At 47.8% G+C, this 13404-nt stretch overlaps 1 protein-coding gene across 1 annotated transcript in view; it reads right to left on the bottom strand.

The window, feature by feature from the left end:
- Positions 1 to 11912, bottom strand: part of CCM2 (cerebral cavernous malformation 2) — a 49726-nt gene extending 37814 nt beyond the window's left edge. The window contains exons 1-2 of the mRNA XM_008571781.1: positions 11814 to 11912; positions 4658 to 4831 (exon numbers count right to left, since the gene is read on the bottom strand). Of these exons, the coding sequence (XP_008570003.1) occupies positions 4658 to 4831; positions 11814 to 11912 (273 nt within the window). The remainder of the gene's footprint in view (positions 1 to 4657; positions 4832 to 11813) is intronic.
- Positions 11913 to 13404: the final 1492 nt, after the last annotated feature.

The following is a 13404-nucleotide window of genomic DNA, read 5'->3' as shown; positions in this document are numbered from 1 at the left end:
GCAACGGATCGCAACCCTCAGTGTTGCCCCCGTACCGGACCGGGGACCGGCAACGGGATTGCAACCCTCGGTGTTGCTCCCGTGCCTCGCTCAGCCAGTGAGCGGGAACCGGTCTGTATGTGGGATCCGAACCCTCGGGCGGGAGCGCCGCTGCGCTTCCCAAGCGGCGCACTATCCAGTGCACCACCGGGCCGGCCCCGAGATCCATTCTGATTTAACTTTTGTGTAAGGTGTGAAGCTCAGGGTGAGGTTCACTTTTTGCCTTCTGATGTCCAGCTGCTCCAGCGCATTTGCTGAAAGGCTGTCCTCCCTCCCCTAACGTGCCCTTGCACCTCTGTCATGCCTCAGCTGGGCATGCCTGCATGGGTCTGTTTCTAGGTTCACACTTCTGCTCCCCGATATGTGTCGGTCCCTCTGCAGACACCATATCTTGACTGAAGTAGCAATGAGGTACATCTTGAAAACAGGCAGTCTGATTCATTTCATCCTTCTTTTTCAAAATTGTTTTAGCTGTACTACTTCTTTTGTCTTCCCATATAAATTTTAGAATAATCTTTATATCTACAAAAAGATCTTGCTGGGGTTTTGATAGGAATTGTACCATTCACTTCTGATAGTTGTGGAGCTATTTAAATTATCTATTTCACATTGGGTGGCCTGTGATAGTTTATACTTTTCAAGGACTTGGTCCATTTGTATCAACATGGGCACAACTGACATATTAACCAGGTGAGTCTTCTTATCCATGAACATGGTATGTCTCTCCATTCATTCAGATCTTTGATTTCTTTCATCAGTGTTGTGTGGTTTTCAGCATACAAATCCTGTACATTTTGTAAGATTTATACTTGTTTCATTTTTTAAGTGATTGTAAATGGTATTACATTTTTAATTTGTGTTATTTTAATTTTATTCGTTGTCCATAAACATATTTTGTTTTTCTGAGTGTTTAATCAGGAATGGGTGTTAGATTTTGTCAAATACTTTTTCTGCATCAATTGATATAATCATGTGAGTTTTCTTCCTTAGTCTGTTAATATAATGGATTATATTTTTGAATATTGAGCCAGTCTTGCATCCTTGAAACAAACTCTTGATCATGATGTATAATTCTTTTCATGTATTGTTGAATGCTATTAGCTAATATTTTGCTAAGGAGTTTTATGTCTATATTGGTGTCTGTCATTTCTTTTTGTTTCATACTGTTTTTGTCTGATTTGGGTATCAGGATAATACTGCCCTCACAAAATGAGTCAGAAAGTATTCTCTCCCCTTCTGTTTTTCTGGAAGAGACTGTAGAATTGGTGTTAATTCTTTAAATGTTTTAGAATTCTCCAGGGAAACCATCTGGGCCTGGGGACTTCTTTTATGGGAGTTTTCAAATTAGATATTTAACTTATTTAATAGTTATAGGGCTATTCAAATTATCTATTTCATACAGGGTGACCTGTGGTAGTTTGTGCTTTTAGAGGAACGGGTCTGGTTTTTGGCCCACTGTTTGTCTGTGTATAGGTGCTTGTAGGATTCTCTCATTATCCTTTTGATTCTGCAGGGTCTCTCCACATCTGAAGAATGTTGTGCCACTTCCTTCTGGTCCTCATGGCTTAGAAATCTGCTGTCATCCTGTTTTCCCCTATGGCTAAAGTGGTTTTTTCTTGTTGCTTTCCAGATTTTTTGTCTTTACTCTCCAAAAGTTTTACTATGATGTGTCTCAGTGTGGATTTCTTTGGGTTTATACTGTTTAGAGTTTGCTCAGCTTTTTGAATCTCTAAGCTTGTCTTTTGCTAAATTAGGGATGTTTCAGTCATTATATCTTTGAAGATTTTCAGCCATGCCCTTTCTCCTCTCCCTGTAGAACTCTGATGACACAAATGTTAGAAAATTCGCTTTAGTCGCTCTGAGGGGAGGGGACTGCCATCTTCTTACCATCAGGTGGGGGTCAAATGTCAGATTCCCCACGTGGCCTCCAATGACCCTGAGTGGGGGGGGGGTCTCTCTTTGTTGGTCAGGGTGAGTTCAGGCCCTCCACGTGGCCTCCACTGAACTCCAGAACCACTCAAGGGTCCTCCAGGGTTTGTTACAGCCCAGAGGGATGAAAGTCCCTGCTCCCTACCTGGCCTTCTCTGGGGGAGGACGTGGCCCCCTCAGCCTTTGCTGGCAGGGGCAGAGGTGGGACCACAGCTTTTCCTGTGGTATTTGATTGTGGCTGAGTAGTTTTAGGCTTTTGGTGGGGTTTTGTCTGCACCTACTGGTGTTTCCAGGTTGATGGCTTCTTCAACTCCTAGTCTGGGCTACGTGAGGCAAAGAGAACCTGAGAAGGTCACCACCAGGTCACTGTCTGGGTCCTAGTATCCCTGGCTGGTCTGCCTTCTTTCTGCCTCTCAGGGTCTTACATTATTGCATATAACATCCAGGGATCTTACTAGTAATTAATGGGAAGAATAGAGAAAAGCACATCTGCTCCATCTTCCCAGAAAAAGAAGTCCCCAGCCTTTAAGTTTTACTATTTCATTGTTTAATCTAGATCCCACCCCCACCACTTGCTTTGTTTTCTATGGACTGTTCTAACTCTTCCCCAATTCTTCAGCAGCCTCTCAGAATATTCTTCCACTCAAAAATACAAAACAATCTGCACTTCCCTCTCTGGGAGCTTCCCTGGCCTGTTCCTCAGATTCCTGTCCTAGGACTTGGCTTTTCCGTCACCCCAGGAATCATCTGCACTCTTCCCTGCCTTCAAGCCTGGGGCTCTGAGCCTGTGATTCTTCCTTCTAGCGTGCCCTGTCTTTGACGTGGCACATCCTCCAGCAACTTCTCAGAACGGGCTCCTGCACGCTTAGGTTCTGGAGGCCTCGCTTTCCATTCCTCACGGCTTTCCAGTCCTCATGATGGGAGCCTCCCAGTGTGCAGACACAACCCTCAGTTAACTCCACAGAATATTCTCACTCTACTGCTCAGCGGTTTCCTCTCACTCTTTCCTCCATTTTTTCTTCCTGAGTCAGAGGTTGAACCTCCTTGATTAATCCTCTAATTTTCTGTTTTTCTTTTTCTCATTTTTTAACTAACTTTCTTTGTCTTTTGGCTATTCTTTCTGGGAGACATTGACTTTTACCTTTCAACCCCTCTATTGAATTTTTTGAGATATATAATTAACATACTTTAAATTCTAAAAGCTCTCCCCCTCAACCTTTTCTTTACCTAAAGGTAGAATCCTGTTGTTTCACTGTTAACAGTATCTCCTCTAATCTTTCTGAGACTATTATATATTTTTTAATTTCTTCTACTTTCCGCATTGTTGCAATTTTCATTCAGGTTTATTTTCTGTGTTTGTCTTGGTCGCTATCTTTCTTGGTTAAAAGTATTCCTCAAATGTGTACTTATCTGCCTGGCTACCTGTGTTTAAAATGAGGCTCTGAAGAGCTGACAGAAGCTGTGTGTGTGGTCAGGAGGTGCTGACTGCCGGGCTTTATTCAGGCTGGTTAGGCTAACTCCAGGGCCAGTGAGGGGCTGCTCAGCTTCCCTGCTAACCACCCTTCTACGGATCCCCTTGTGGGAGAGGTCTGGCTGCAGGTGTTCTGGAAGCTTGACAGAGAAAGGGGTTGGGATTCTCACCACTCCACATACAGGCTTTGACTTAACTCCCTTGCCTTCCGTCTGGGTCTCCCCCGACCCTTCCCTGTGCCAGGTGTTGCATGTCCACAGCCCCACCTCCCAGTGTGGTGGGGCCAGTCATCCAGCTGGGCCTCCCACAGACATTCACACAGCCCTGTGCTCCCGTCTGGGTCTCCCCCGACCCTTCCCTGTGCCAGGTGTTGCATGTCCACAGCCCCACCTCCCAGCGTGGTGGGGCCAGTCATCCAGCTGGGCCTCCCACAGACATTCACACAGCCCTGTGCTCCCTAGCCCCCTGGACTTTGTGTCCACTGGGATACCTGGCCCCAGCTGCCTCAGCTCTCATTAGGTTATGTCCCCTTCACTGGTCTCTCTCTTCCAGGTTTATGGCCCACCCTCATCCACTGCTGTGTCCCATTCTCTTTTTTTTTTTTTTTTTTTTTTTTTTTTTTTTTTGGCAGCTGGCTGGTACAGGGATTGAAGCTTGGTGTTATCAGCATCACGCTCTGACCAACTGGCTGCCCCCCCATTCTCTCTGACCTTGTGGCTTTATACCTCTTTATTCATTTCCTTTTGTTTTAGGGGAAGGACTAAAAATCAACTCATGCACCTCACACGGCTTATGCACAGTCTTTTGGGCACAGGCCTCGAATGCATGGTCTGGATCAGGACCAGGCCCCAGCTGTGACTGTGACACCCACAAAGCCCCAAGGCCTCGACTGGGTAACTCTTTTCACCTGCAAACTAAAGGAGTCATGAATTTTCTCCCAGCTCCAAGGCCCTCCTCTGGTGGAGCAGCACTCGCTGACCACACAGCTGGGCCTTCGAGAGAAAGAAGGTGGCCTGCTACCGCAGAAAGATCCAGAAACGGGGGGTCAAAGACAGGAATCTGGGTGTGGCAGTTATTAGAAATAGGACCACAGGCAAGATAACAGGTTGGGCAATCAGCTCAGGCGTCTGTGTGGATGTATACCCCACTCTCATTTGCTGGAGACAGCACAACACTTGTGTCGCTGACAGGCGCGCCCTGCAGCCCGGGACGACTTACCTTCACCTCCTTCTCAACATAGTCGCTCAGCAGTCTGTCTGGCTCGACGCGCTCGGGCAGTGACAACACCACAGTGTGCAGAGGGCGCCTCTCTGTCACCTTCTCATGGGCTTTCTTATCTCTACTCTTTTCACCTTTTAGGAATACTCGTTTAAATGGCGACACAATTCCAGGCTGCAGGCAGAAATGGCAATGATTGGAGTTCATTATTGACAAATGCTTTGTGTTGTCCCTATGGCTAACAAACAGATGTAGCCAAAACCACTACCATGGTCCCCATGCAAGCAGGGGTTGGTGCTGCCGGACTGGTGAGAAAGTGCCACGCACACAAGTCTGTGGACCCAGGCTCCACGGCTGTCAGGCAGGGCAGGGCACCATGCAGTCTCTGCACCTGTCCCCATGACACTTAGAAGGTGAGTAACCTCAGCTGGTGAAAAGAGGACAGAAGAGGGGAGATTCCCCCTGGAAGACCAAGCATAACATGGCTCCAGCTCTCCCCGGCTCTGCTGGGTCACATCGTTTCAGAGGACTCTGAGAAGGAGGTGGGAGGTGTGGCTAGTGCTGACATCGCCACAGCTGAACACATTCTGCGGGAGCACCTTTCCTGAGGGAGCACACGCTGGTTAGGCAGTCCCTTCCCTCAACAGGGCCTCCCTGGTCTGGGCACTGGCATGCAGGACACCGAGCACCACAAGGATCAACAGGGGAGATGCTGTGATTAGCAGCTGGCCGGCCCCCATGCTCTGACAACCTCACCCCCTACTCAGCATCTCTGGAGGGTTCTGAAGGCTAATCCCATAATCACCGTAAACTTAAAAAGCAAAAGTGAGAATGAGAGACAGAAAACCACAAGCCTTGCCTGTGATGCCCCAGGAAAAGCCTGGCCTTTGCTGAGAGATCTTACTGTGGTCCCTGTTTCCAGTCACCCAAAGGAACACAAACCCAGAGAAAACGGGATACTGACACACAGCCTCAGCAGGGAAATGGCACAAACACAGGCCTGTGAAGACCAAAGCTGGTGACCTGTCAGAGGGAAAAACTGTTGCCCCATGTTTTCTCTGTGACTCAACAGATAACTGAGGGAGATGACAGCCTCCTACAGCTCACCCACCCGGATGGGGTGGCCCAGCACCCAGATGGTAGCTGGAACTCCCCTTATCACCAAACACTTCCAGAAACAAACAAAATATATATGAGATGAATTACCACACATTTATTAAGAGCTTTCGTTTCTCCCCTGCAAATGGGAAATCCAACCATATACCGAATCCAGTAAAAAAGGTGTCACAGAATCTGTGGTCCAATGAGGATGCCTCGTCAAACCCACCAATTGCCCAGATGAATGATCAGTGACTGCTCCTGACAGAGGCAGGATGTGGTGGCCCGGTGGCTCCCAGCAGACCCTGCCCTGCACAGGCCCCTCCCCACCACTGACTAACACACTCGGCTTTTCAGCAGTAGGGGAAAAGTCAACAAGCACACAAGGCCCCCTCCAAATAAAACAAAACCTCAACCTTTTTCCTGACCCTGCAGCCCCTGACAGCCAAGGCTGAGCTTTCTCTGCTCCTCAGTTTCACTCCTTACCTTTTAATAGTTAGCCCTGTGACACCTGGGTTTTATTCCGCTGACCCACTAACAGAGACACAGAATCAGGAGGCTTGTTCAGCAAAACGATACAACAAAAATCCCTGGTTTTCCAGCTGTGCACTACCTGGCACTGCCACTGTGCCTATGTGGCTCTCTACCATGGGTTTCCCACTCTCACGGGCCCTTTGCTGGCTCTTTCTTCTGTATGTCAATGCAGATGCTCCTAGGTCCGAGGCTTGCCTCTATTCTGCCACGGTCTGGGCTGCGCCACTTATTAAGCACACTGGTTAGCTGAGCTCTCACCATCTGTAAACGGGTTAAGGAACCTTGTAGGGCTGCCATGGGGAGTCAATGAAATATAATCCATGTAAAGCTCTGAATGTGAATCTGACAAGTCGTGAGCAAACAAAACACACGTCAGCAGTTATTTTTATGACTTTTTATTCTTGACAATACACGATAAATTCATCTCTTCATTTTTAATTGCTGTCATTACACAGATGACACCAAAGTCTCAGACTATTTTCTATACATGACCACAGACTAGGTAATAAAGCAGGGTCCAGCACCCCACCTGAGCTCTTTATACCTGCCCCCGATGTGTGATTGGCCTGTGGCCCAGCTTGGAGCCCTGTAACTTGCTAAATTCTTCCCATCACATGGTTATTGGACCTGCCCTGCATCCAACTACATGACCTGGTATAGTCCCGCCTTGACCTGGAGTAGTTCACCCTTGACTTGGAATAGTCTGCCCTTCACCTGGGATAGCCCCCTTTGACCTGGAATAGCCTCTCCTTGACCCTCCATTTAGAATAGTCTCCCCTTGACCTGGAACAGACACTTCCTTGACTTGGAATAGTCCCTACATGACCTGGAACAGTCACCTCCTTGACCTGTAATTAGTCCCCAGTTGACTTGGAATAATCCCCACTTGACCTGGAATAGTTCCCCCCTTGATCTAGAATAGTCCCCCCTTGACCTGGAAAAGTCCCCTCTTGACCTGGAATAGACCCCCCTTGAACTGAAATAGTCTCTATTTGACCAGGAGTATTCCCCCTGTCCCACTCGCCACAGCTCCCAGAGGCAGCCCCTCAGCACTCCTTGCTGGAGGAGGGGGAGGCTGTGGAGTAACCATGACATAAGATCCTCAGGGCTAGTAACAGCTGGAGCTGGGTGGTGTGAACTCAGAGCTTCATTTACTTTTCTCTCTACTTTTTTTTATATTTCAAATTTTCCATAATACTACATTTTTTGAAAAGGACGAATATGGCTGCTACCTCCTGCTGCTTACACATAAATTGAGACAAGATATAAAAGCATGAAAAGTTAAGATAACCACTATCATTATAAGAAGACCGTCTACAAGACAAACTGCAGAATGGACAGAAAGTGCTTCCTGAGAGCTCGCTGGGGTTGGCCCAGTCTAGGACAGCACATGGATCCCTGGGTTCCAGCTCTAAGACAGAGTAAAGACAGGTCATCCTTGCGGCACTTTTCAGGCTTCATTCTCCTTAATCCCCCACAAGTTTGATACCCAGGATGAGTTTAGACAAGTAGCACTTAGAAGGGGAGGGAGTGGGGCCGGCCCATGGCTCACTTGGGAGAGTGCGGTGCTGATAACACCAAGGCCACGGGTTTGGATCCCATATAGGGATGGCCGGTTCACTCACTGGGAGAGCGTGGTGCTGACAACACCAAGCCAAGGGTTAAGATCCCCTTACCGGTCATCTTTTAAAAAAAAAAGAAGGGGAGGGAGTGAAAGGGGTGGTGAGGGTGTTTGGACCAGGCAGTGGCAGTATGGGATTCACAGAGGAGAATGATGGAAAATGTCACCTATGATTTGTCAGACAACCCCTAACAATAAACTGTAAATAGAAAATGACCCTCGAAATTTAGTGATGTAACTTTAGCAATGTAAAAATCATGTTTCATCAGCCCCACCAAAAACAGATCAGGCTCCGCTCAACTGGGACTTCCTCTCTGCTGGCACCACCCTCAGTGGCCAGATGGCAAATGAAATACTCTTCAAATGCATTATACTGGATCACTCATTTATTTTCCTGGTTCCTATGATGCACAAGGACCTGCCCTGGAGGTTATGGAAGTACAAAGACACATGGCATGAGCCTGGCTCTTAGGAAGGAAGCTTACATCTCCACACACATCAAGCATCTCAAATTGGCCAGAAGAAAATGGCTGCCCCTAAAACATTTCCACCTGCAACCCCACAAAGCTCACTCCTCCTAAACGATGGCTAGCTGTGACATGGACAGTGACTGAGTTCTGAACTCGACAGTGCACGCAAGCAGCTCAGTTCCATCTGTCTGCTCTTCCCAAAGCTGCCTGTTAGCCACTCAAGTTACTAACCTACATGAGGGAACAAGAGGAAACCAGTTCTGAGACAAGAGATTTACCAAGATCAACCTCCAACCAAGAGGCCCACGCCAAATCAACAGGTCCACAAACCACACGCAACTTACACTGTTATTATAGTGCTGATGTACAGGTTACAAAATTATAGGCTGCACACAGAATTATGGCCTGTGCTGGGACGGATCCTACAATTCCACTCCTAAAGAAAGACCCTCTGTGACTAGGTGGTGGGGCACCTTTAGGTGGCGTCTGTCACAACGCATGCAGGGCAAGCAAACCAGAATGGCCCATGTGGGCGCCTTGTACTGCCCAGGGGCAGTTCTTGCCTGGGTTGAGCCCAGCTCCACTCTCCTCTGTCCCTGATGCTCTGTGTGACCCCAGCACCTAGCACGGAGCCTACACAGGGTTGGAGGGCAAAAATGCTGGCACCAACTCTTGACCGGGAGCTTACCCCATGACAGGTACCCAGGGAGGACACTATGGATGGAGGAGACAGCCCCTGCCTTCAAGGATGTCATAGGCAAGCAGAAGAAATAAGATCAGTTCAGAGTAACAGGAATTAAATCCACAATAAAAACGGCCAGCCAGTGCTAAGGACTCACAAGATGGCCCAAAGGTGCACATTAGTGCTAAAACTGCCCTGTTTTTAAAGGTGCTACCCTAAGCAGCAGGGAACAAGGAGAGGTGACAAAAAGGAGATGTAACCCTCTGGCTGCTCACAGATCAACAGAGAGACCGACCCCATAATACCAAAGTCAGGGCTGCAGGAGTACTTCGGCCAGGGGGACCTGTCCCTTCAACCAAGGCCTCCAAATCACAACAGCTTAACCAGGTGCAGCAGCCTCTGTGGACCATGTGGAGGCAGGCGTGTCTCTCTGACCGTAGTCCTTTGCCCTGAATATTGCAGGCACCACAGGCTTTTTTTTAAATGTCCGAATCATTTTGATTGGTGGATGAGTCTTCCTAGAAAGCGGAATGTTGAAACTACTGAAAAACGCGTCCTCGCACAACTGCTGCAGCTCTCCCCAAGGGCTTTGCACGAGGTGGCGCCCATCAGCTTCCAGCGGCAGGGGACGGCAGTAGGGACAGTGGACACTGGTGGAGGTTCTCTGTTATTCCAGAAACAAAACTGAACAAGAGGGTACCTCTGACTTTTGGAACTGAAGTTGCTTTTGAACACGAAAATTTAAAGGGAAGTTCTGGTTAAAAAATAAACCGAGAAATAATTAAGTTCTAGTTAAAAAACAAACTGAGAGGGGCTGGCCAGTTAGCTCAGGTGGTTAGAGCGTGGTGCTGATAACACCAAGGTCCAACATTCGATCCCTGTACCAGCCAGCCACAATAAAACTAAAAAATAAAATAAACTGAGAAATAATTAAGAATATTTTGATGCCCAGAATCAGAATTCCAGTAAACCACCACGGGTTCTTTAACTCACTGAATGTTCTACAGATTGATGCACAGAGTTTTAAAACAAAGTGGTTTTGGCCCACTTAACCATCCACTCTTCATTTAGCAACTCTTTTACTGAGCATACATGTCCCTCACCGCCAAAATGATCCCAAGAGACCAAAGGATCAACTCAGCCCCTAGAGGGAGCACCAGCTAAATGCAGTTTCTCTTCCACAAGTGGAAGAGAGTGGAGGGTGTGAGGTCGGAAGCTCAGCCTTATCTGCTCATTTGGGTGAACAGGCTCCGAGGAACTGGGTCTACTAAACAAATTCTCAGAGACTAACTGGCAAGTCAGAGCGTCTGTTTATTAATCCACAATAAGAAATGCATCCACTGCAAGAACCAACATAACCAGACTCCCAGGACAGTCGCCTATACTTGGGGGCCAACATAAATAACATGGCCACACATACCAGCTGGGTTCTCCATGCAAAATGCTAAGCTCAGCATTATCCTGGAGAAAGTGCTAAGAAGTTTAAGAAAGAAGAGAGGAGGAAAACTAAGAGGCACCGAGTGCCCAGTACGTCACAGGTACAGTGCTGAGGCGTTTTCACACGTGCATCTTATTTAATCCTTACAATAAACTGCAAGGTAGGTGCTGTCTTATTAATGAAACAAGACTGCCTCTGAACAAAGACATTTAAAGTAAAAGGCCCTGGGTGTCTCACGAGTACTCGCTATGTGCGGGATGCTTGGCTGCAACAGTGAAGGAGCCGCTGTCCCTGCCCCCCCAGGGATTCCCATTCTAAAGAGGGAGAGAGACAAACAGCAACCGCTGGCCGGTCGTCAGACCTGGCACCAAACTCAGCGCAGCCCAGCTTCGGCAGAAACCTGAAGCTGCAACTCTGGCCAGCTGGATAGCACGAGGCTGCTGTCCCTGTGGATCAACACCTGCCACCTCTCATAAATCACACTGACCCAGTGGCATCGGAGGCACTGCAACGAACCCTCCCTCACAAACTCCAGGACGAAGAGCCTCCCTATGGACACCCGCACCACCACACTACTCATCTACATTTCAACACCAGCAGTCACAGCAATGCCAGCAGACAGGTCCACTATCTTTTTAAAAAACTAAGTACTTCAGTGCCTACCAATGGAAAAAGAACCTTTCCTTGGTGCTTACAGAGGCCTAAATAACGGGCACAACACAGCCCATGCATCCCCATCTCAGGACTTGCCAAGGATCTCTGCACACTGCTGCCTGTTTGCTCCAATGACAAATATGAAGGCACCTCAATGTGACAGGAGGCCACCGGGGTGGGCCAGGGTCCAAGCCGAGGGTCCTGCCGCAGCACCCCTAGTCTGTCGCAAGCCTCACAGTGAGATTCCAGGCACAAATTTCTACAGCTTTAGGTGCTATTTCTTGACCTTCCCTACATCATTTTTCAACTCAGATCTTGGGCTCCAACTGACTACAAATCCACAGGAAAATTACTTTTCCCTGGAAGATGTAAGACCTGTGGCCTCTTCTTCCTTAAGATGGATGAATGTGCCACCCACACGTCCCACCTGGGTGGGACAGCTCCTCCCCTCCCACATGCACCTTGGAGTCTTCGGCCTCCACCAGGAGCCACAGGGTCTCAGGCCAGGAAGCGGCAGATGACACCTCCGCCCTCTCCTCCCAAAGCAGGGGTCATGGGGACCAGTCCATCCTAGCTACAATGGAAACTGGCCACAAATGCCACCCACAAGGGACCCACATGATCTTCTGGACAGCTCTTCCATGCAGGTTTGAACCTACCTCATTCTCCGTGGAACACCCCGTTTGAAACTCTGTTAGAGGAGGAATTTCTTTGGAGGAACTCTGAGTCCCCCCCCTCTGCCGATAGTTACTGTGCATTCTCTATTCACTTAGGCGCCTGTCGAAAAATATGGTCGGATGTAGCCCTCCTTCTGAAGAAAACATGAGTGAACAGGAAGACCAGAAACCACAGCTTCCTTCTGCAGAGCCCAGTGAAGCTGTTTACAATTTTCAAAAAGTTGAAAATGCAGGCAGCACCCAGAAACTGCTGGCAAAATCCAAACAGGCTGCATGCACAAAGAGACACAAGGAAAACCCGCGTGTCTTCCTACTGCTCACCGCTTGCGAAGCCACAGGCAGCTGGTGCCACAGGCAGCTACTGCATTCCCACCTAGCGCTGAGCGGTCAGCAGAAGCCATTACTGTGGAAGTCTGACCAGACTGCAAATTCAAATGCTGAAACTGTGCAAGCAGACAGAGACCACCACTGGAACTGCCCCTTCCTGGTAACGACAGACCCCGCTGGTGGTAGGAACAGGCAACAACACTGTTCCAGCCATGCTATTTTCAGCCCTTGCTCTAAGGCGGCAAGACTTTTACAGAGACAGCTGCATTTCCAGGTGGGGCTTGGGCAAGGAACATCTGGCTCTAAGGTCCTTGGCTTACAGGTGCCTCTATTTGCCTCCAGGACTCATGAGCTCGAGTCAGTACTTTGAAACTAAACTTGTGTGTCCCTGAGCAAGCTCGTTTCAACTTCTTTAGGGTTAAGTTTCCTAATCTAGAAAAGGAGAAGTTGGATAAGTTGCTGGTGAAAACCCTTATGACTCTGAATATTCCAGATGGCTTGCAAATAGGACAGGCTACTTAATTAAATGTTCTGATTAATGAGTGACCATATATATGTATATACAGATCAATATACAAACACAACAATTCCAATATAATTTATTACTATCAGGTTGAACCAAAATGCTGATTTTCAACAGTGTTTTACCTATAAAAATGACAATTTCATATGGTTCAGCTTTATTAAAATGCAACAAAGAAAGTTTAATTTTTCTTGATTCTGAAAAGACTGCTTCAGAATAATAGTTTTGTGCTTCGTATTGTTACTTAAGGCCTGAATGTAGAAAGTATAGTGAAGTGGGGAAAGCAGTACTAAATCTAGATTGGCTTGAGTCAATATCTGGTATTAAATGGACTGTCACTTTATCTCTTTAAAACCCAGAGCAGATTCACCACCTCAGACTCCTTTCTAAAAGGTGCCTCTACAGAGCAGAACCAGGGGCCCCTGACCTCCAGGGCAGGCTTGAAGGGAAAAAAAGGAAGCCAGGTATAAGATACAGAAAGAGATGCTACTCAGCAGAGCAGCCCACTTCTACTTTGACTACTAGGGGAAAGGGGGAAGGGCATTTCTGGAGAAACAGACACGAATAAAAAGGAAACTCACATGTTTGGAACACTAGTCACACCACCCTTCCTTCACACAGTGATCCCCACAATCCATGTGAAACAGAAAGGCCAAAGAGCAAACAGAAAGAAGCAGGCACAATTTACAGACATTGGGGAAGAACTGCACCCGTAAAACAAGA

Source organism: Galeopterus variegatus, unplaced genomic scaffold, assembly GCF_000696425.1.
Source record: "Galeopterus variegatus unplaced genomic scaffold, G_variegatus-3.0.2 Scaffold718, whole genome shotgun sequence".
NCBI classification, from domain to species: Eukaryota; Metazoa; Chordata; class Mammalia; order Dermoptera; family Cynocephalidae; genus Galeopterus; species Galeopterus variegatus.
This window is presented reverse-complemented; position numbering and strand designations above follow the sequence as displayed.